A 25114-nucleotide genomic window follows, 5' to 3' on the forward strand; every position below is an offset into this window, starting at 1 on the left:
GTTTTGAATTTAAGTTATGGACCTGACTACAGAATGGGTCATTCAGGAGAAGGGACAATAGAATGGGAACAATGGAATTTATGGAAAGAGTGAGTTGAAGAAAAAAAAAAAGGACATTTGTGGAGATCGATACAGCATAGCAGTTCTGAGACTATCACTGGGTTTATTATTGAACAATTCAAGATTCAGTTTCTTTAGCTCCTGAGGCTAAGACACAAAGAAACTCACACAAGCCTACAGGAACCACAGTTAGATATGAAGAGTGTTGTATTTTTCTGTAGCTAACCAGAATTGTTATTTAAATGGATTGCAGCCTAGACAATTGGGAGCTGTCACATTTTGTTCAAAGGAGAGGAATGCCCGGCACCAGGACCAAATACTGACAGAGCCTGACCCTTAACCCTCTGGGCTTAAGGGCAAAGACAACAAACTTCAGAGCTCCTGCAGCAGCATCCAAAACTGTCGCAGAACAACAGCTGTTAGCAGACATTGACTAGATCATAAGATCTGTGCTGTTTGTGGTTAATATACTGATATAAATGGAATTACTCCTGATTTACACCAGTGTAAGAGGACAATAAAGCCAACATCCTTTCAAAGGCAAAGACACACAAAATGGATATTATCTTAGTGTCTTTTTGGAAATAATTTGAATAGCTTATTTTAGTAAATCATTAAATCAACCATTTCCACCCAAATTAGACAACTATCAATTCACCTGTAAGATTTTAGACAAAACAATGTTTTTAGCAGTTCAGATCCATTTTGGAGTGAGCTCAGTTTTAAAGTAAGGAACACCAGGAAGGGGTGCAGCCATTGTTGCATATATGTTAACAAATGCCTTTTTCTCTCTTAAATTATATGAAATAGTAATAAAAGAAAAATCCCACAGTTCACTTTATCTGATCTTAATGTCACTTCAAAGTTTATGACTGACAGAGGATCATCAATGGCAGTATCTGCTTTAGTTACTAACTACAAATCCTATTCACTAGTAAATTGCCACAAGACCAGTACTGGACTCAACAATTTTACAATCATTGTTCAGCAGTTTCTTTGCCACACAAACCCAATGGATTGATCCTGTGATAAGGGCAGGGATTTACAATCCTGGTTGAAGTCTACCCTGAAGATGACCCTCAAGGGAAAAATTTAAAGTTGCATGAGGACTTAGGGGGGTGAAAGGGGGAAGGTATAAATGTCCACCCAGCTCTGAAAAACTCACAACGGCAGGACAGCAGGTATTTTAAGAGGAACTGATCTAAGGTCTAGGATCTCTGGTGTACCTTCATGACAATTAATCCATTGCTGTAGATCCACTCTAATCTTTAAAACAGCCATTTACTGTGGATTAGCAAGTCAGCTTTTGTCCTTTTAGAGTCGGGCAAAGATCCAATCAGGATGGAGAGACTAGTTTGTGCCTACATTTCATGCTAATGGGCACAACAGTGCCAGCACATTATCTAGTGAGGTTCTCGGAGCAGCTAGCACCCAATACATCAAAGGAAAAAAGCTTTCAGCACCCTGGACAAGTTCCTGATGTCCTTCTCCTCTCACAGGTCAATGGGATTTCCTTCTATCTTACCAGAGGAGAGGCGAGCCCCTAGTAAATCACAATTATGGGCAAAAGCTAGATCTGGGATCCCTTTCTGCAGAAAAGACAGCCGTTCTTTCCAGCTGAACAGAACCTTCTTTGTTATGATTTCACAATAAGATTAGTTATGATGCAGCAAGTACAGACATTTCACCCAAAGAGCTGATATATATTTATATCATTTTCAGCTGATATATTACCTGGGGTCTCCACGCGCCGGTAATGGTAGGGGTTGATGCAAACTTCTTTCTGCTTCGAGCCAAATGGAAACTCGCAACATTCCAGTGGTTTCAATTCATGGTGAGACTGTAAATCGGGCCAACGCCACACTCGGCAATAGATGACATGGGGCAGCCCCTTGCGATGAGACACCTGCAGCCTCCCATCCAAGGAGCGTGGGATTGTGACGCACTTACTAGGCTGACCAGGACAGCTCAGAGCCCTCTCAAGTTCTTCCATAGCGCCTTTCTTCTTCTTCAGTTTCTTCACCAGGGAATCTACAGCCTTCTCTGCCCACTTCTCCTCTTCATCTCCTTGCTTCCAGCCCAGCAGTCTCTTCACTGCTGGGCTGGTGAAGGAGAACAATGAGCTAATAGGGGTGCTGGAGTGCATAAGAAGCAAAGATGGTGTGTAAGTGTAAACAGAAGCACAAATCTCTCTGCTGCTTACAAAGCCTGGGTGAAGTCTTCACAATATTCAGATGGGCAGGTGCCTTCACAGAAAGTCTCTTCCCCACATAACAGTCTTCCTAATCTTAGACACAGTTTGAGAACATTCCAGCTGGGTGGGACTCAGACCTCTCCCCAATACCAAGAAAATGTTGATCAAGCCTGAAACAAACACACAATCCATAGTTAGGTTTAATACATTTCCTGACTTATGTTTTTAATAAAATTAGATAAAAAGAGAAATAAGTTCAAAAGTGTGTTTACTTTTCATTCTGTTTGCTATTTTGGGCCCAATGCTATCCCTGGAAGCTGGACCCTTGGTTTTTATATTTCTTGGACGTCAGACTGAGCAAAGAGTCTAGTCACTTTAACTAGTGTTTACAGTCAGCTTCTAGTGAATTCACTTCCTGTTCTCCTGTGGTGGTCAGCTTCTTGAGGGCCTTCCTTAAAGCATGGGAGGTGGAGGACCTCAAGAAGCTGACCACCACAATGCCTGTGCCCAAGAGAGTCTGTACACCCGGCACCTCACAGGGCTCTGTACCTGAGTGCTTTCCTCTGTCGACAAGGAAGAAAGGACATTTGTCATGCAGCCCCAAATCAGAGTGGTCTTTGTTGTTGCCCATATGACCCTATTTGCCCAGCAGATGTACATGACAAGCACTGGGAGAAAAGACTTATCATGAAAACATGAACAGCATGAGTGAATTGAAAACAGGGAGGAAGAAACACATTTGTGTGTACAAAATACACACACACTTATTTCAATGCCATAGTGCCAGTCTCTGTGCTACGTTATAAATGAATTCAACAAGCCAGAATGATTTATCAAAAGAAAATCAAGTAGCTGATAAAGCAGTGAATTGTAGTTGGTCTAGGTCAGCAATTCCCAAACTTGTGTAACAACTGGATCAGTTTACCAAACAAATGGCCTGGTCCTTCCAGGAAGTGTTGAGTGCCCTCAACTCCAACTGACTGATGCTCTGCACCTCCTAGAAGCAGGCCCTAAGGCCTGTCTAAAATCAGCTAGGCAAGGCTACAAGCTTCTTAATGAGGCTTTGATCCTTAATCTGTTTAGGATCCATTAACCAGGGGATGGGGCTACTTCGGGAAAACTGGGGTTTAAAAAGCCAGTGCCTAAGGGACCAGAGGAGCAAGCGAACAGGAGCAGTAAACAGGGGAGTTCTGAGAGGGAGCCAGAGAGCCAGATCCACCAAACATTCTCTAAACTTAGGCCAATAAACCACTCCCCACCCAAACCACCACAATCCACACACACACACACACACACACACACACACACACACACACACACAAAGAAGCTGCAGGAATAAAAACAATGCAGGAAAAAGTCCAGCAGCAGAATGGGAGCTATCCAGTTTATTGCACTGAATGTAGCAAGTATTATTACCTGCTTTGTGGGCAGACACCATATGTGTGCATTCGATACAACGTGCTCATGGCCCTCAGAAACCGTGTATGGGCTCTTGAGACCAAAGTGGTTGAACTAGAGAAGCTAAGGGAGACAGAGAGGCACAACACAGAAGAGAGTTTCCGGGACACAACACAGTAGTCCTACCCCCAGTCTGACAGCCTCTGTGCTGCTGAGAATGAAAATCTCGGGGAAGGAGAACATCAAAGTGGAGTGGAGGGAAACGATTCCATAGTTGGGACCTTCCTTCCAGATAATATCGTGGTATCCTCTTGTGCTCAGGATACCTCTCCGGGGATGGAATACCAGTTATTGGGAAGAGATTGATATTAGTAATGGGGAATTTGATCTTTAGAAATATAGATAGCTGGGTTTGTGGTGACCAAGACAAATGCATGGGGACTTGCCTGCGGGGTACAAAGATTGTGGATCTCGAGACACCTAGACAGGCTTATATGCAGTGCTGGGAAGGAGCCAGTGGTCGTGGTACGTGTATGCACTAATGACATAGAGAAGGATAGGAGATAGGTCCTGGAGGCCAAATTAAGGCTGCTAGGTAAGATATGGAAGTCCAGAACCTCCAAGATAACATTCTTTGAAATGCTTCCAGTTCCATGTGTAGGGCCAGTTAGACAAGCAAAACTGCAAGAGAAGATGATGGTGTAGGAAGGGTTATAGGTTTATTAGGAAACTGTGGAACATTTGGGAAAGGAGGAGCCTATACAGGAAGGATGGGCTCCACCTAAACCAAAATGGCACCAGATTGCTGGCATGTAAAATTAAAAAGGTCAGAGAAATTTTTAAACTACAGGTTAGGGTAAAGCTGAGAGGTGCAGAGGAGCACACAGTTTGGACAGAGACATACTATAGGGGAGGCTGTATTAACGAGGATTCGCTATATCCTAGTAAAGAGGATAGAATTTGATAAGTAAAGCTAGGAAATGCAGAGAAAAAACAGTCATATGACAAAATGTCCCATTCAATTACATCACATGAAAGCAGACAACTAAAAAGTGACAAACTATAAAAGTGCTTGTATACAAATGCTGAAGTCTAAATACTTCTAAATAGATGGGTAAACCTAGTATTAAGTGAGGATATTGATAGAATAGGCATCACAGAAACTTGGTGGAATGACAACGATCAATGGGACACGGTAAAACCAGGGGACAAAAATACGTAGGAATTACAGAGTAGGTTATGCTGGTGGGGGAGTGGCACTGTATGTGAAAGCAGAGAGTCAAATACACCAAAAAGCTTAAATGAATCAAACTGTACCATAGAATTTCTATGGATAGAAATTGAAAAGTACAGAAGTAGGAATATACTACCGATGACCTGACCAGGCTGGCGATGGGGAGTGTGAAATGTCTGGGGAGGCTAGAGAGGATATAAGAATAGAGAACTCAATAATAATGTGGGATTTCAACTATCTCCATATTGACTGGGAACATGTCACCTCAGGAAGGGATGCAGAGAGAACGTTTCTAGACACCTTAAATGGCTGCTTCTTGGAGCAGCTAGTCCTGGAACCCACAATGGGAGAGGCAATTCTTGATTTAGTCTTAAGTGGAGCACAGGATCTGACCCAAGAGGGTGAATATAGCTGAACCACTCGGTAATAGCAACTGTCATATAATTAAATTTAACATCCTTGGGGGGAAAGAAATACCAAAGGAGGCCAGCACAGTAATGTTTAACTTCAGAAAGGGAGACTACCCAAAAATAAGGAAGCTAGTTGAAACAGAAATTAAAAGGTACAGTCACAAGAGTGAAATGCCTGCAAGCTGCATGGATTTTTTTTTTTTTTTTAAAAACACCATAATATAGGTTCAAACTAAATATACCCCCCAAATTAAAAAAAAACAGTACGAAAGACCCAAAAGAAAATGCCACCATAGCTAAAAAAAAAAAAAAGAGTAAAAGTGGCAGTTAAAGGCAACAAACCTCCTTTAAAAACTGGAAGTCAAATATTACTGGAGGAAAACAGAAAGGAGCATAAACTCTGTCAAGTGTAAAAGTATAATTAGGCAGGCCAAATAAGAATTTGAAGAAGAATTAGAAAAAAGACACAAAAACTAATAGTAAATTTTTTAAGTACACCAGAAGTAGGAAGCCTGCCAAACAATCAGTGGGGCCGCTGGACGATTGAGGTGCTAAAGGAGCACTCAAGAAAGACAAGGCCATTGCAGAGAAACTAAATGAAAACTTTGCATCAGTCTTCACTGCAGAGGATGAGAGGGAGATTCCCACACCTGAGCCATTTGTTTTAGGTGACAAATCTGAGGAACTGTCCCAGATTGAGGTGTCAATAAAAGAGGTTTTGGAACAAATTGGTAAATTAAACACTAATAAGTCTCCAGGACCAGATGGTATTCACCCAAGAGTTCTGAAGGAACTCAAGCATAAAATTGCAGAACTACTTAGTGTGGTATGTAACCTATCACTTAAATCAGCTTCGTGTGATGCTGATGCTTTAAAAAAGGCTCTAGGGGAGATACTGGCAATTACAGCCCAGTTAGCCTGAAATCAGTACCAGGCAAATTGGTTGAAACGATAATGAAGCACAGAATTATCCAAAACATAGATGAATATTATTTATTGGAGAAGAGTCAAGACAGCTTTTGTAAAGAGAAATCATGCCTTACCAATCTATTAGAATTCTCTGAGGGGAGTCAACAAACATAGGAACTAGAGTGATCCAGTGGTGATAGTGTATTTGGACTTTCAGAAAGCTTTTGACAAAGTCCCTCATGAAAGGCTCTTAAACAAACAACGCAGTCATGAAATAAGAGGGAATGTCCACTCATGGATCAGTAACTGGTGAAAGATAGGAAACAAAGGGTGAGATAGGAATACAGTCAGTTTTCAGAATGGAGAGAGGAACCAGCAGTATCCCCCAAGGATCTATACTGGGACCGGTGCTGTTCAACATATTCATAAATGATTTGGAAAAAGGGGTAAGCAGTGAGGTGGCAAAGTTTGCAGATAATACAAAATTAGTCAAGATAGTTAAGTCCAAAGTAGTCTGTGAAGAGTTACAAAGGAATCTCACAAAAGTGGGCAACAAATTGGCAGATAAAATTCAGTGCTGATAAGTGCAAAGTAATGCATATTGGAAAACACAATCTCAACTATACATACAAAATGATGCAGTCTAAATTAGCTGTTTCCACAGTAACTCCAAGATCTCTTTCTTGAGTGGTTAGTTCCTGAAAACATCCATTCAATGTGCAGCAGCAGTCAAAAAAAGCGAACAATGTTAGGAACCATTAGTTGTATGCAGTGTTGTAGCGGTGTCAGTCCTAGGATATTAGAGAGAAAAGATGAGTGAGTTAATATCAGAAGAGTTCTGTGTAGCGCAAAAGCTTGTCTCTCTCACCAACAGAGGTTGGTCCAATAAAAGATATTAACTCAACCACCTTGTCTCTCTAGGAACCATTAGGAAAGGGATAGATAAGTCAGTAATCATAATGCTACTGTATAAATCAGTGGTACCTCCACATCTTGAATACTGCATGCAGTTCTGGTCACCCCACATAGGTGCTGGAACTAGGAGTGCTGGGGATGCAGCAGCTTGAAGTGGTTCCCATCATAAACAGGGTTTACAGTTTGGTTCAATGGCTCTCAGCAGCCCCACTATACAAATTGTTCCAGCACCCTGTCACCCTATCTCAAAAAAGCTAATATTAGAAATGGAAAAGGTACAGAGAAAGGCAACAAAAATTATTATGGGTACGGAAGAGTTTCCGTATGAGGAGAGATTAAAAAGTGTTTAACTGTTCAGCGTGGAAAAGAGACAACTACAGGGGGGGAAATAATAGAGGTCTATAAAATCATGAATGATGTGGAGAAAAAAAAGTGTTATTTACCTCTTCGCATAACACAAGAACTAGAGGTCACCCAAAGAAATGAAGAGGCAGCAGGTTTAAAACAAACAAAAAGTATTTCTTCACACAATGCACAGTCAACCTGTTGCCAGGGAATGTTGTGAAGGCCAAAACTATAACTGAATTAGATAAGTTCTTGGAGGATAGGTCTATCGGTGGGTATTAGTCAAGATGGTCAGGGATGCAACCCCATGCTCTGGATATCCCTAAGCCTTTGACTGCCAGATGCTGGGTCTTCTAGACAACAGGGGATGGATTACTTGATAATTGCCCTGTTCTGTTCATTCCCTTTGAAGCATCTGGCGTTGTCTACTGTCAGAAGACAGGATACTGGGCTAGACAGACCTTTGGTCTGACCCAGCAGTCAGATATCCAAACTCTACTCTGTACACAGCTATTGAGTTTGGGCTGCTCGAAATTCCAGCCTCACGAGAGAAAGCAAAAACCTGAACAAGGAGTAATGGTCTCAAGTTGCAGTGTGGGAGGTTAAGGTTGGATATTAGGAAAAACGTTTTCACTAGGAGGGTGGTGAAGCACTGGAATGCGTTACCTAGGGAGGAATCTCCTTCCTTCGAGGTTTTTAAGGTGAGGCTTGACAAAGCCCTGGCTGGGATGATTTAGTTGGGGATTGGTCCTGCTTGGAGCAGGGGGTTGGACTAGATGACCTCCTGAGGTCCCTTCCAACCCTGATATTCTATGATTCTATGAATGGGAAGGAGCACTGATGATGACTAGTGGATCAGGGCCTACGGCAGGAATGGGGAACCTAGAGAGCCAATGACTAAATCCTGCTGTATCAGTACAGTTGTAAGTACCTGCTATAGGCTGATGGGGAAAATGGGGCACATTTCTTATCTGAGGGGTGTCCCCAGGCATTAATGTATGTAAACAACTGTTCTTGATAAGGTAATGTAATTTTACAATTAGCAGATCTGAAGCATACGTGGAATACAAACTCACATACGTAAGAATATTGTTCTGAGATTTTTTTCCATTTTGAACAAGGTTTTAAATAAACACATTAATCTCTTCCAGTCAAATTAAATAATTCAACAGTGACCTCAGCATGAGTCTGAACACTATTGTTGTTAGTGGGAGAGAAGCCAAGGGTACATGTATAAAAGCAAAAGCAGTGCTCTGCAAACCATGTGATGAAGTCTAAGATAAGGCTATATTGTACGATTTCCTTTCGTGCTCCTTCCTTTCTCTCTTAAAACAAGAATAAAAAAAAATCTAAATGATCATGCAAAGCATAAATGGTATTAAATGCTGCTTTTAGATATACATACCCCATACTGCTATTGACTAATATTATCATCAGAGCATCCTACCTCAGTGCTATTAGATTACAGAATACTGCAGGCTGCTCGGCAGACTAAACCATTTGTTCCTGTGCCTGGATGTTCCATTAGGAAATACTTAGGCAGCCTCTCTGCTATAGTGCTGTAAAGACAGAAATATGGTAATTCACAACTTAATTTAATTTAGACAATCTTTTAGGACCACATTTGTTTCAGACCTAAGCATCTTGTATCGAGCAACTTATACTGGCAGTGGGTGCCTGCAGCACTGCCAGGTTAAAGTTCTAACATGCTTTAAGCAATGCTTGAGTCTGACATGTTTCCAGCCTTGATAGTCTGACATGTTTTCCTATGCGGATGACCTGAGTCCATGGGAAAAGTGTGTCTCAACTCTGATCAAACTCTACAGTTTTACAAAGTCATGAGCTTTGCCATTTGAGATCCAGTGTTGCCACCAGTTCTGGTCTTACTATCTTTGAATTTCAAGCTTTGTGGTGATAGCACATGCAACACTTGTGTGAATACCTTGCATCATTCAGTCAATAGTTACTTCTCTGGCATACCTCACTTTCCATAGAGCTCAGGGTGGAAGGGTAAGACAGCATGAAGCCATATTACTTTTCCACAGACGCCTTCTGTGATAGGAAGACCCTTTAAGAAGGACCCAAAGGCTGTTGCAGGCTACAGAATACCCTGGCAATGTGGCTCTATTGAAGCCATGCTGCTAGGGAGCCTGACACTAAGAGGAGAGGACTGCAAAGGACACAGAGCCATCACACACTTGCTGTTTTGTGACCTGATCCAACTCCCAATGAAGTCAGTGAAAAGGCATCTAGTAATGTAATGAAAGCTGCATCAGTTTGTCCAGCAGCAGCACACAGCCCTGGCATGGTAAAGCCCTGTAGTCAGGAATGAATCTTGGGAGCCTCAGACTCTGGGACAATTCAAGTAGAGCCCACCGAAGAAATGGTGCAGCCAGTGGCACTTACTCCTGCACAGAGGACTAGCACAAGACTTATGCATCACTTATGACCCATTTAAATCCAATTTTGAGGAGTTTAGTGGTGCATAGCCCTTGTGCTGATCTTCTACACAGCGGTGGATTTCACCCAGCAGGTATCATCTGCTCTTGTTGAGGTCAATGGGAAAAGTTCCACTGGCCTTATCGGAAACAGGACATGGCTACAAGCTACTGTGTAGAGAGCAAATCCAGTTTTGCCTAACGCTGTGTACATACATATCTACAGTAAGAACTGCGCCCGACTGCCCATCCATCCAGGACACAGCGTACAATGCTCTTGCTCTCACTGTACACCCAACCGACTGACTCACAAGCAGCACGGGTACCCGTCTAGAAAAAGACTGCTGTCATCAGCCTCGGTGTCACTGAAATCGCTAAATATGTGCCCGGAGAAGATATTCTCAGAGGGCTGTCTAGACATACACTGTGCAGTGCTTTGGGATCACATATTCCTAGACACTGGGAAACAGTGAATCTATAAGACAGCAACTAAACCTCCACAAGCATCAAAGGGAAAAGAAACCATCTGCAGAGAAAATGTCTCCAATAGAAAGGACTGTGTGTTTAAAGCGATACGATCTGTACATTTCCTACATACTACTGTTACAGCTAACACCTCAGATTACTGTAACTAAAAGAGATCATAGGCAAAGAGCGTTTTTTCCCCCCAGGGTTTTTCTAAATGTGTGCATTTGACACCACTTTGTGTATATTCTGTTTCAGTGCAGTCAGTTCCCCCTGTTCTCTGTGCAGGTCTTTCACACAGCAGCAAAGGACAAAAAACCAATTTTTAAAATATGAAAATGTGGTAAAGTCACATACATTTGGGTCTAAAATTAGTACAATGCTTTATCATAATTAGCTTTTCTATAGTGTTTTTCACCAGTAGATCTCACAGAAAGCAGGAAATCAGTATCATTAGCTCCATTGTACAGATGGAAAATTGAGGCAGAGAGGTGAACTGAGATCAGTGGGAGAACTGGGAACAGAATCCAGGTCCCAGAGTGTGAGTCCAGAGATGTATCCACTAGGCTACACTAACTCCCATAACAAGGTACAGTTGAGAGGCATGGAAATAAAGCTGAGGGGGTGAGTAAGACAGAAAAAACATTTTGAAAGGGAAGAAAGGGAAACTAGGAAAGCAGACAAGACAGGAGGAAAAAAGCTGAAGGGAAGGAAAAAATACGAGGTAAGATGGAAGAATCTTATTGCAGCTTCAGACTAAACATAAAGATGAAAGGAGGCCTGCAGCTGAAGGGAATTCAGTGACCCACACATTAAGTTTATTTTTAAGTGGCCTGTATTTTGAAGCCTGTGAATTTCAGTTTCAGACTATCTACACAGTTGAACACTAGGCCCCACCCTCCTTTGTCATTTACAATTTCTAAACCCTGCCTAACATGTCTGAACATGGATACCCTTTAATCTAGCTTTAGTTGTTTATACTAACTATGACTTGAGAGAAGGATTTTTGATAATAGTAATTCTAAACCTTGTCTTTTTGTCACATGTACATGCAAACACTAGCAAAGCAGCTGGGGTGAAATCCTCACCCTATTGAAAGCAATGCGGGTTCTGCTACTGAGTTCAATACAGTGAGGATTTCACCCCAGAAATTTTATCCTTAAAGAATTCTCTCACTCACTCACCTTTGAATGACACGTAGTGTGATGAGAGAGATCTTCACTCCTTTCTCCCTGAGCACTGTAATCAGTCCTGGATCTCTACCCATGACTCTCAAACTACTTCAGCTGTATGGTACTGCTAGTGACTCCGCATGCCTGATGGAAAGGAAGTCAGCCGCTTCTACAGCACCAGACCTCTTAGCTTGGACCCTGCAGGGCCTTCTTAGGGTACATCTATACTGCAATAAAAGACTCGCGGCGTGGCTATGGCTGGCCCAAGTCAGCTGACTCGGGCTCACGGGGTTTGGGCCCTGCGGTTAAAAACTGCAATGGAGATGTTTGGGCTTGGGCTGGAGCGCAAGCTCTGAAAATGCATGAAGGGGGTGGGTCTCAGAACCTGGCTCCAACCTGAGCCTGAACAATAGAGTCGTGGGGTTTTTATTGCAACATAAACATACCTTTTAGGGGCTGGTGTCTGGGACTGAGGAGGGGACAGGTTCTCCCAATCTAGCAAAGAATCCAGATAATAAGGCTAACTTAACTTTCTTACACAGCTCCTTTCACCATGGAAACTTAAAGGGGGTGAGAGTCTCAGGGCAGCTTCAGGCTGGAGCAGCAGTGAGCTCTTGAGCCAGTATGGAGGCACTCGGCATTCATGAAGACATCTCTGTGCCTCCATTGACATCTGTGTAGGAGTCACACCACCCATAGGAGCTTCCGGACTCAACCCTCTGTTATGTCCACTGGGGTCAAATCTCCTCTCTCTGCACGAAGACTCTGGAGGAATTCTGGGCCTTTCAGATTTCTTTACATGGCATTCTGCCGAACCCTGTCATTATTTAAAGTCTTTCCATCCACTAACTGCTGATTCACACAAACAGGGCCCAATCCTGCAGCCCTTCCAAACCCCACTGTAATCAATTGTAGCGTCAGATACAGAGCTTGCAGGATCAGGCCCAAAGTAAATATCAGTTGTCTTCATCAGAGCAATATCCATCTCAGATCTTACAGTTTACTGCTGTGATGGGAGGAGCAAAGCAAGAGAATCATAATGGACCCATACTGAGGCAGAGTGGCCCCCCTTCACTACAGAGGGGGTTAACTCCCCATGGTGGGAGTAGTAAATACCGCCCCGCCCCCCCTTGCAGGAACTGCACATGCAGGACAGGAAGTATAAGAGTAGGGCTCTGCAGCTCAGTTGGGGCCAGACCAGGGAAGGAGGCAGACGATCCCTCCCAGAGAGCCAAGCCCTCAGCAGAATCTAGGACCAGCCGTCAGGAAGAAAGTCTACCCACTGCCCCAGGAGACAAAAGACGCTGAGAAGACACCAGAGTAAGGGTCGCCTGACTGTAAATCCGAGCGCCAGAGCCCAGTGGCGACGGAGCAGTGACGGAGCAGCGCCAGCCAGAACCAGTAGGAAGTAGCCCTGAGAAACAAGAGGTTGGCCCAGTTGCGCTGCCGCAATGTGAGGCAGCAACCACACGTTTCCCTGTGGCGGGATTAGCCTGACCAGATAGCAAGTGTGAAAAATCAGGACGGGGTGAGGGGGTAACAGGAGCCTATATAAGAAAAAGCCCCAAATATCGGGACTGTCCCTATAAAATCCCGCCTACAGTGACAGTCACCCTAGGCGGGATTGCCCACTCCTGCCCGGGCCCTGGGCTGGGACCTGGTAGAGCAGGTCCCCTTTGCCTCTGACCCCAGTCCTGTATGCGGGGCTGGACGCACACTAACCTTTAGGCTAGAAGGCTGAAGTAGACTGTTGCTGTTTGCCCCCATCAGGGGGCTAAGGGCCATAGACTGTTTAAGTGCATAGCCCACGCCTAGAAGACACGGCCCATAGACTTCTGTTCACTCTGGCCAGGAGAACAGGACTACTGGCTCATCGGGGTGTGCTGAACCCTCCTTCTGGAGACCTGAACTTCTATTCAGCCAACTTGCATGGTCGCAGGTCAGACCCGGTAGGCATGCTTACTTCCTGATGCCATCAGAAGAAGTGCCCCTGACCCCAAGAGGGAAGAACGCTACAAGGTGGTGGAGAACTCAGGCATCATCCCACCCCTGAGTCAAGGGGATGAGCCAAGGGCTAACCAGAGACCAACCCACAGAAGGGGACAGAAAGAGATCCCACCGTGGTGGATATAGAGAAGCTGATAAAGTGACTTGCGGAAAGCCAGCAGCAGCTCCTTCAACAGCTGGGCAGTCAGCAGCAACAAGAGAGTTGGGGGCCCAGCACCAGGACCAGCAGCAAATGCCTGCAGCAGCTTGCTACCCTACTACCAACACCAGTTGCCCCTAACCCTGGTGGAAAAGCAACTCAGACCGGCCCTGCCGTGCCTGGATGCTTGGCTAAGATGGGCCCCAACAACAATCCGGAGGCCTTTCTTGTCATGTTTGAGTGGGCCACCTCAGGAGCCAACTGGCCCCCTGAGCAGTGGGCCACCCTTTTGGCTCCATACCTAATGGGCCCAGCCCAAGCTGTGTACCACGGACTCCTGGTGGTTGACGCCACCAAGACTATGGGTGCCTGAAAAGTGATGCCCTCGACATCACGCCAAGACATATCAGTGACAACTGTGCGGAAAGCCATACCCAGGGCCAGGCTGGGGATGGTTGCACAACACCTCAAGGATGCATGCTGGTGGTGGTTACAATCTGAGGGTTTGTCTACACTTACCGGATGATCGATGCATAAGCTATTGCATCGCTTAATTCGACTTTTCCCTTTGGTGTAAACAAGGCGTGACTGGCATACTAGGGCCAAGGTCACCGAACAGGTGGTGCTGGAACAATTTATGCACATCCCCCCGGCACAAGGAAGCATACGGATACTTCGCCACTGGCCAGCGACGCTGAATGTGGCAGTCACGCTCATGGAGAATTTTTTGGCCATGAGATCCCCATCAACCCCAGAGTTCATGCTTCCACCCTGATGACTTCGCTACCAAGAGAAGAGAGGACCCGAAGCCAGTGAACAGCCCCAGGCCCGGCCCAAAATGCCACGACAGACAGGACTTCACCAACCCCCAATGATCACCCAGAATATCTAGGGCAGGGGTCTCAAACTCAAATGACCATGAGAGCCACATGAGGACTAGTACATTGGCCCGAGGGCCGCATCACTGACACCCCGCCCCCGGCTGCCCCCAGCCTCGCCCCCACTCCACCCCTTCCATGAGGCCCCACCCCTGCCCCACCTCTTCCCACCCCTTCCCTGCCCCCATTCCAACCCCTTCCCCGAAATCCCCACCCCAACTCTGCCGCCTCCCTGCCCCCAGTGCAGGAGGGTTGCGGGGTGTGGCGGGGGCTCAGGGCAGGGAGTTGAGGTGCAGAAGGTGTGCAGGGTGTGTCAGGGGGCTCAGGGCAGGGAGTTAGGGTGTGGGGTGCAGGATGTGGCAGGGGGCTCAGGGCAGGGGGTTGGGGTGCAGGAAGGGTGCAGGGTGTGGCAGGAGGCTCAGGCAGGGGGTTCAGTGGGCGGGTGCGCAGGGCAGCTCCCTGCCTGCCTGCCCTGCCCCCGTGCCACTCCGGGAAGCGGCCGGAACCTGGGGGAGGGGGGCTGAGGGCTCTGTGTGTTGCCCTGGCCGCTCCTCCAGGTACCTCCCCCGAAGCTCCCATTGGCCGCGGTTCCCCATTCCTGAGCGCTGGGCCGGAGCTTCTCTAGATAAACGCTGGCGGGGGGGGGGGGGGGGAGCAGCTGGCGGGCCGCAGAAAATAACCCTGCAGGTCGCATGCAGCCCGCGTGTTTGAGACCCCTGATCTAGGGGAACCATCATGCTCCCGGACATCGTGGGGAAATCCCAAAATCTGGGCGAGTAGATCTGCTCAGCAAAACCCAAGGACAGGCCCAGGTGCCCTGAAATCAGCCCATGTTTCACCTGTGGCCATTTCAGCCACCTCTGCCGGGAACGTCCAATGATGGGCTGTAACTTTTAACAGGGCTGTAACTTCCCCCAAGTCCATAAACAACCCTCCGACAAGTTGACGATCCTGGTGGAGGTTAGCAGGGTGCAGGTCTCTGCACTCAGACTTGGGGTCTGGGCAGACCCTCATCTGCCAAGACCTCATTAGGACCCTCAGGCCCACGAGAAGGGATCATCTGCCTCCAGTGCATTCACGGGGATGTGAAGCCCTAGCCCACTGCTCGAGTCACCAGGATGGTAAACAGTGAAACTAGGACCATGACAGGCTCTGGCCTTGAAGCTGGCATATCCAGTCATCCTCGGCTGCGACTGGGGGTGATTCATGGAGGTCCCATGTACTGCAAATCCCAAATCCAATCATCCACAGTTGGCGTTTGAGGGAGACCTCCTTGAAGGGATGAGGGAGATGCCCAGTGACCCAACCCAAGTGTCCGGGAATGTCAAGATAGCGAGCTCGACACTGCTGACAAGGGGGAAAACCCCGTGCAACCCTGTGATGAAGAGTTGCCGAATTTGGGGCAGGTTTCAGCCAAGATCAACAGGAAGACCCTCATGCTTAGTTGAGCGTATGAGCAGTTAGCACAGATTCATAGATATTAAGGTCAGAAGGGACCATTATGATCATCTAGTCTGACCTCCTGCACAATGCAGCCCACAGAATTTCACCCACCCACTCCTGCGATAAACCTCTCACCGATGTCTGAGCTACTGAAGTCCTCAAATCATGGTTTAAAGACTTCAAGGAGCAGAGAATCCTCCAGCAAGTGACCCGTGCCCCATGCTACAGAGGAAGGCGAAAAACCCCCAGGACCTCTGCCAATCTGACCTGGAGGAAAATTCCTTCCCGACCCCAAATATGGCGATCAGCTGAACCCTGAGCATATGGGCAAGATTCACCAGCCAGACACCCAGGAAAGAATTCTCTGTAGTAACTCAGATTCCACCCCATCTAAAATCCCATCACAGGCTATTGGGCCTATTTACCATGAATATTTAAAGATTAATTAATTGCCAAAATCCTATTATCTCATCATACCATCTCCTCAATAAACTTATCGAGTTTAATCTTAAAGCCAGATACGAGAATCACGGAACCCTGCCGGGCAGCACTCCAATTCGAGTTAACAGGCGATGCCTATACCACATTGACCGCAACCCCCAGACGCAAGAAACCTGGAATCAGTTGGTAGTGCCCCAGTGCCACCAACAAGCCGTTCTGCAACTTGACCATAACGTCCACACCATGCAATGCTTGGCCACGAGTGGGGCACTACCAAATTCATTGCTGTGAAAAACGCATCACAGACCGTGAAATCTGGTCTTTTGTGTACTTTTACCTATACTATAGGGTGAAAGTATATAAAAGTACACAGTGTTTCTCAAACTGGGGATCCTAACCCAAAAGGGACTGCAAAGCTATTGTAGGGGGGTTGCAGTATTGTCACCCTTAACTCTGCACTGCCTTCAGAGCTGGGCGTCCTGACAGCTGCTCTCTGGCCACCCAGCTCTGAAGGCAGCGCAGAAGCAAGGGTGACAATACTGCGACACCCTCTTGGGTCGGGACTTGTAGTTTGAGAAATGCTCACTTAAGAGCTATATTTTGCTGTTTTTAAATATATATTCATCGTTTGTTACAACACAATGAAAATTAAGATTTAAATATTTGAAACCACTACATTCAAGATTTTTAGAATTCTAGGACCGTGAAATTTACAAGAACAGACCACGAATTTGGTAGGGCCGTAGGTATGCTGCCGAAGTTTCCCCCAAAAGTCCTCCAATATTGGGACCAATTCATCCCACCCCTACTACTGGCCATCTGGAAGGTCCCACAATCATCAATGCAGGTCCCCCCCTTTGAATTGTTGTATGCCTGGGAGCCACAGATGTGGGAGAGCTGGGAACAGGAACTGTCCCCATCACAGGGCCTCCTGCAACGTCTTGCAGCCACAAGAGCAGCTGGTGAGAGTAGTGGGTCTTAGCAAGAGAAATATCTCCCCAGCACGCAGAAGGCTCAAGAGCAGACCTACAACAAGGGAGCCCGGGAGAGAACCTTCCAGCCCGGTGAGAGGGTCATCCTCCTGCTCCCCTCAGATGAATCAAAACTGCTAACCTCACAGGGTCCTTGCCACCAGGCTATCTGCCGGCTGGGGCTGGTCACCTATGAGATCTGGCAACCAGACAAGAAAGAGAAACAGTAAGTCTACGATATAAATCTTCTAAAGCCATGGCAGAATCGAGAGGGGCTGCTGGATTGCCCCGTATGTCCCAAAGTCAGACTTAGGACCCCTGGCGCCCATCCTGACTGACACCGGAGAGCCACAGATTGGGGACAACCTGACCCAAGAACAACAAAGGCAGGTCAGGAGTCTACTAAAGGTGTTCATAGCCTGACCAGGATAGACCACCTTCACACAGCATACGATATTGACGATGGCAGGGATGATCGTCCAAGAGACCACTCGGCCCCTGCTACAAGGAACACGGAGATAGTGGAAAAGGAGGTACAGGCAACGTTGAACCTGGGGGCAGTTGAAAGGTCCCAAAGCAAATGGTGCAGCCCCATCGTCCTCGTCCCAAAACCTGACTGGACTCTTAGGCTTTGTATAGATTTTAGGAAGGTAAATGCCATATCCAAGTTTGAGTAAGTCAGCCAAATAGCAGTTCAGGTCTCCAGCAGGAGGGTTTAGTGAACCCCCATGAGCTGGTAGTCCTGGTCGGCGGGAACAACAATAGTCTATGGGCCTGGTTCTCTGGGCAGGGCTAAGCACTTAAACAGTCTACGGCCCTCAGCCTCCTGACTGGGACAAACAGCAAGTCTCTGACTTCAGCCTTCTGGCTTAAAGGTTAGTGCACATCCAGCCCTCAGACGGAGCCAGGGTCAGGGGAACCCAGGCCCACCCTATTCCACCAGGTCCCAGCTTAGTATACATATAAGTAGCACAATTACTCAGAATCATCTCCCTTTGATTGTACTGGCCTTCTGGGTATTAAAGTATTAACTTCTTAGGGAAACTGGTGTCCACGTGTATACATAATGAGCCACGCTTGGCTTCAGCAAGGGCTGATCTATAAGAAAACTTACATTGGCACAGCTATGTCTCTCAGATGTGTGAAAAATCCATGCCTCTGTGAGATATAGCTATGCCAATTTAACGCTCCTGTAAACAGCACGAGGTTGATGGAAAGACTCTCCCATTGACCTAGCTACTGCCTCTCGGGGAGGTGAATTAACTACAGTGACAGGAGAACCTCTCCCATTGGCATAGGTAGTGTCTACACTGAAGTGCTACAGCATCTCAGCTGCGCCACTGTAACACTTCAAAATAGACACTACCTACGCCAACAGAAGGAGTTCGCTGGTTGCTGTAGTTAATCCTCCTCCTCCAGCAGCAGTAGCTTGGTGGATGGAAAAATTCTTCCATTGTCCTAGTGTTGTCTACCTGGGGACTTAGGCCAGCTTAACGACCCGACTGACATAGTTAAACTGATCTAGTTTTCTAGTGTAGACTGGGCCTTTGGTGCATAGCTGGGGCTTAATTCTCCAGCTGAACCTCACATGTTGATTTCAATCGATGATCTAGACCTTTACCAGAATAAAGAACAAGGGCCCAATCATGCAGTCCTTGCTCAGGCAAAACTTCCATTTGAAGCCAATAAGGAGTTTTGTTTGATTAAGGACTGTTGGGAGGGGCTTCCAGAGACAATGAAAGAGGAGGCTTAACAAATTATTGCTATTATTTATTAGTGTTTAGACTCCCCAAATGATAGCAGGACCCCTTGGTGAATGGCACTAATAGATACACAATAAGACAAAGTCTCTTCCCTGAAGAGTTTACAACCTAAATAAACAAGACAAAGACTAGGAGAAAGGAAATATTATCCCCATTTTACAGGCAGGAAGAGTCCCAAATTCCTTGCATACCAAGCATTCCCATCTAAGTTGTAGCAATGTCCAACATTGTTCCTAAAAACGAAACGGTTGGAAAAATTAGAAAAATAGAGTTAATGATTTTTAAAATAAATGCTGGCCCTTCTCACATCCAAATGCCATAATGACAAACACTTACAGGAAGAAGGGGACTGCAGAAGTATTTCAGTGTCAGGGCTGAGCTAGAATGTATTTCCATAGTAATCAGATCCTGTAATCCTTGTGATCAATTACTGGGATTCCTGGAGCTTTTCCCACACAACCATTTTAGGAAAAGGAACAGCTCAGAATTAGATGTTCAATATATTGTAATGGAGATATACGTAAAGAGCTGTTACCTAACCTGTACTTAATGCGGACTTTTCATTTGGAGGATATTTTATGTGGAAAATTTAGTATCTCAGGTCCCTAGAACACAATGTACTATTTGATCTATACTGTGCCATACAAACAAAGGTACTAGATGAAGCAAATATTAGATCTTCATAGGTGTAAAATTTTCCAGCTTATTACAGAAGAGATTTTGGGCCCAATTCGGTGAGGTTCTACTAGGTGCTGAGAGCCTTCAATTTTCCCTGAAATCAGGAGAAACCGAAGATGTTTGGAAATCCTTCAGCATCTGACTATTAATGTTATGTTAACACTGTTGTGATGTGTTTTACAAAGACATAGCTTGGTGTAGTTGAATGCAAAACAAATACAGATGAGGTTTCAAAATAAAAATTCCAGAAGAGAGAACTTTCAGAATTGATTCCAATCCGATTGACAGCAGGTACAAATAAAATAGCTGTAATTCCATCATGCTCCATTTTCTCCTAAGCACACAAAGTTTAAAGTGGGTATAAGGACGCACAGAATTTTTTCTTCTTTATATGGGATTTGAGTATTTCACTATAACATGGCTAAGGACCAACACAGCTGCGTACCCATCCATCCAGGTACATATATAGTCCCCATCCGTGGCACAACTGCACTTCCTTATGACTTCAGCTGGAGTTGTGGGGTGCTCACTCCCTCTAAAAATCAGGGTGTTTTTATAAGAGACAATGTGTGGCATTAGGTGCTTAAATTTAAGCACCTGAAGTGTGGAAGTGTTGGCCAATGTCTTATTTTCTATTTCAGGCAGCTTTACACCATTTTAAGGATTTCACACTTAAGTAAAACAACCTAGAAAATTAAATGCAAAAAAAAACCAAAAACAAAAACAGAATAAAGAACAAAACCAAAAAACATTTCAACTTTGTTGAATGTTGGTCACTGCCTAGCACAATCATTTGCAGTTAAGTATTATTTACACACTACAGTAAAGTTAGCAAACACTCCATTGCAGAAGTGTAAACCAAATCACGTAACAGCTGCATACCTCAAACTGCTTACAGAATAGAAGCATAACCAAGTACAATGCAATAGAGAACAAACAACAGAGTACCAGCTAATGGTGATGGACCTACTCCTATGGCCAGTGAAACCTGGGAAGGAGGGGCGGGGGGGGGGAAGGAGGCCTAACACTGAACAAACATCCTGATTTGTTTTTAAATGGACCACAGCTTTGGAGCTTATGGGAAACTCCCATATGAGATTTGAAAGTACGAAGCTTAAAATTTAATGTGAAATAAAGAAGGAAAGCTGGTGTATAGAGATTCCAGAGGGTGTATTTATATGGAGAAATGACTGAAGCATAGAGGAAAAGGAACAGGATTTTGGCAGTGGTGTTTCTGATGGGGAGCAGAGCTGGAGAGCTTGAGGCTGCAGTATCAAAGATGGAAAGTTGCCACAGTGTGGACTAATGCTGTGGCAGCAGTGAAAGAAAGGAAGGGAGGAATTTGGAAAGTACAGTCAAGAAAAAAAAAAAGAGAGAAGATTTGGCTAAGGATGTGAGGAAACAGAGAGAAGCCAAAGTTGTCACCAAGAGTTCGGATGAGGGGAGGATAGTGAAGTTATTGACAATGACAGAGAAAGTGGGAAGAGATACAGAAATTGCATTCCTGCTCTAAGAACAGTGAGAATACACAAAGGTGTTCCTAATCAATGGGGGGGAGGGGGGGAGTATAGGGTGAATTTTGCAACCCTAACCTTAAAGTCAACCACCAGAATGATGGAGATTAGCTCTGTGAAGAAGTATTGCATATGAAAGTAGGTTTGGAAAGAAAAAGCCATAGAAATTTTCTACATCTGTGCACCATCCCAAAAATATATCTGCCTGGAGGAGTTACATCTTTGCCTTATTTGCTGCAATCCGGATTCTGAACTAAAGAAACAGTCTATATCTTGTTTGTATAAGGTGTTGCAACAATTCTTGCAGAAACCTTTAATGGTCAAAGCCACATCTGTCTAAAGCCACATGCATCTGCAACACAAATCTGGTATCTTATCTTAATTCTAATTCAAATGCATTTACTAGAATGGATTTTAGTAGTCTTGGTTCCAATCCTGAAACCCTTTGGCACTGCTCTCTTGAGTAGAGGCTGCAAGATTTTCAGTTAACTAAAAATAAACAATAGATTTCCCACTGCATTCTCAGGAGCAGTCCCAGATTCTTTATTATAAGCACCTTTTCATAAATATTAATCTTATTATTTGAACATGATGCAAAAAAACTGCCAATGAAAATGAGTTAGGTTATTTTTTTTGAATGGCCATTTTATGAAACTGAATTCTGTTTCTGATTTTTTCTTATGTCAAATGCTCTCAGACAGTACTAAACCAGCATAGAGCTCTCATATTGTTACTTATTCATTATTTTGTGCTGCTAATGTACAAATAAACATAGATATTATTGTTTATACCAACCAGCAGCAGGAAATCAGACAGTAGGGAACAACCACCAATTGCAGACATGGTTTTTTTGGTATTTTGTTTTTACTTAAAATATTTACCATGCTTTCTCCCCCCCCCCCACTTATTTCCAAAGAATATTCGGAGCAAATAGAATCTATAGAAATGCTCATTAGTAACGTTACATTATATTATTTGCAATGGACAAATTACTCAAAAGCACATTTTCTTCTTCTTGGCCAGCTTTAGTCTATTAATTTCATTTAAAACAGAAGGCACAGTCCAGCTGATCCTGGAATTGCAGCTAGCCACTATCATTAGTAATACTCTACTTAGTGCTCTGGTTAGAGGTCACTAATAATTAACAGCTATCAGCCTCTGAATTAAACAAGGGGAAAATAAAACTTTATCAAGATGGATTAGGCTGGCCACTAGAATTACAACAGTTTAGTATTCAAGAGAGAGGATTGTGGGACACACTATCTCCCTGACTGATAACAGCAGATAGTTAAGATGAAGAAAGTTTGTAAAGAAAAGAAGGGGGGTGGTGGGGGAATTAACTATCCAATGTTCTGTGACATCTTTTATTGTGTATCTAGTCTTATTCTAGGGGGTTAGCCCCAGTTATGTTCCCACTGAACTCAATGTGAGTGCTACCACTGATTTCCAATGGGAGCAGCATCCAGACCTTCGTGATATTTGATTCCTCTAAACATATTTCTATCCTCAACATATGTTTTGGGCATATATGTATGTGTCTCTTGGGTTTGGACAAATGTGTTAAAATAAGATACTTACCTACCTCAAAAGCACATTGTGAAAATGAGTGTTGTAAGGTACTGGGGATGTACGCCATTGTATTTTATTTCAGTTTATACATATACAGAAGTGTCTATCCCAGACTCTGGGTGCCTTTAATAATTTTACAACCTTAATTACCACAGTGAGTGGTAATAAAATACACTAGATCCATATTTTAGTCACTTTTGCAAAACTGCTGGTGTTTCTAAATGCCAGGAATAAAGTGAAGAAGAAAACGTTTACCTCTCCCTCTCCTAGAAAAGCCAGACAGAGATGAGAATCTGAAACCACTATAGAGCTCAGTAAATATATAGCTATATATTTCTTAACAAATTTCACTTACCAAAAACTTTGTTGATATATACTTATTTGAACTGGTATAACAAAGGAAATGTAAAAATTACTTCCCAGTTTTAAAAGCGAATAGGAAACAAACACAAACCAGCCAACAAATGTTAGCGCAGATCAGCAATAGCGTTGGTACCTATCAAATCTAAAAGAAGGGAGCTGTCTGGCTGAATAAAAGGATGAAGTTTGAGTGATGACAGTTGTCCAAGCCATTGCTGTGAGGATTCATTGCTCAAAGACGAATTTTACAGTACTTCCTTTAGATTACATCACAGAAGATTAGAAAATAATGTGCTTCTAACTTCTATAAGCACGTTCTTACGTGCATCTCATTTATAAAGTAATGACTGTCTTATCTGCACTGTCCTTCCTGCACAATCCCAAACCTGAACACAGTCCAAGAACTTGTACCTTATTTCCTGCTTCTATGAGTTTAAGAGAAAACTCACATTTAGAGGTTGATTATTTTCTGTCAAGAATTTATTTTTTCCTTATATCTATTTAGAATAAACATTTAACTATACATGTATTCTTCATTTTTATTCACATTAATGAGAATCCTTTAAAGCAAGTACAACTGGTAACAGTTCATATACATTTAGACTGAAAGTACAAATATCTGGAAGTCTCCCCACTATATTATATAACAATTTAGAAACTGAACCAACTATGAATTTCCTCCATTTGCAGCTGTCGAGGCTTGCTTTAAAAAAAATAAATCAGGCGACTTCCCATAGCTGAGAAGATTGTTTTGGAAATCCTGCTCACTGGTAGTAACTGCTTGTCCAAGAGACACTGATCTGGTTCAGATTGGTATGCTAGTTACCCAAATGTGCTAACAAAATCTGACAAATACTGATGTTTCATTGGCAGGTATTTCCAGTAGCAAGATTTCTAGACTACAAAATGAAATATGAAGGGAAAAGTGTTTCAAAACGTGTCATGTGGGTTTTTTTTCCCGCTAAATTAGAAGGAAAGAAATCATAATAGCGGGAAGACGTGTCAGCGTTTAGCCATCCATAAAAGTGTTTTTCCTTGTGCTCCTCCTTTCGATCACAATACTGGCGTCAGTTTGTCTCCTGTATCTGTTTCCCCCCTCCCTCCCTCTTGCAAATATCTGGCATAGGAACCAGCCAGCAAAGCGAGGGGAATCAAGTATTTTAGCACAGGGAAACAATCCGCGTAGCAGCCTGAAAACACTTGAGAAGCAAATTCTTACCTTTGTTTTTAAATGCCTGCAAGGTAAGTACAATACAGAGCAATTAAATGGAAGAGATCCACGCCACCACCCCATGGCAGAAGCCATTTCTTTCATTGCCTCCACTGGACTGTAATTATGAAGCCCTGGACGAAGGCGCGTTTTCGTCTGGGTCAGCACGGGAAAGCGTGCCCCGAGTCCGTGCCCGGCCCGCTAGCGACGCCCGCGCAGAAGCGGCAGCCTCCACCCCAGGCGCCCGCGCCCCGCCGCCGCCGCTCTGTCTCGGGCCGGGCAGAGAGGCGGGGAGCGCGTTCCCGCTTGTGCGCGCGGACAAGGGGACCCTGAGAAAGGTCCGGTCCGGTCCCGTCACCTCCCCCAGCTCTCCGGCCATGCAAACGTGCCGGTCTCGGCACCTTCCTCCCAAGGTGCGGGGCGGGCACGTGCCGCAGGCTCCTGCCGAGCGAGAAGTTTGCAGAGCCGCGGGAGGTTGGCAGGCAGCAGCCTCCGCCACCCCTGGCCGGCCGAGGGGCTCTGCGGGGCAGCTCCACGCCGCGTCTCCGGCTCGCGTGGGGAGGGGAAAGGAGGCTCTTACCTGCCGCCCGCGCGCCTCTCT

General features: G+C 44.8%; 1 protein-coding gene across 3 annotated transcripts in view; it reads right to left on the bottom strand.

The window, feature by feature from the left end:
• Nucleotides 1–24745, bottom strand: part of SMAD9 (SMAD family member 9) — a 71009-nt gene extending 46264 nt beyond the window's left edge. For all 3 annotated transcript variants that reach the window (XM_074959712.1, XM_074959720.1, XM_074959705.1), the window contains exons 1-2: nt 24523–24745; nt 1795–2424 (exon numbers count right to left, since the gene is read on the bottom strand). In XM_074959712.1, coding sequence (XP_074815813.1) covers nt 1795–2206 — 412 coding nt within the window. In that variant the 5' untranslated portion in view covers nt 2207–2424; nt 24523–24745. The remainder of the gene's footprint in view (nt 1–1794; nt 2425–24522) is intronic.
• Between the last annotated feature and the right edge of the window lie 369 nt (nt 24746–25114).

Source organism: Natator depressus, chromosome 1 (genome assembly GCF_965152275.1).
Source record: "Natator depressus isolate rNatDep1 chromosome 1, rNatDep2.hap1, whole genome shotgun sequence".
Taxonomy (NCBI): Eukaryota; Metazoa; Chordata; order Testudines; family Cheloniidae; genus Natator; species Natator depressus.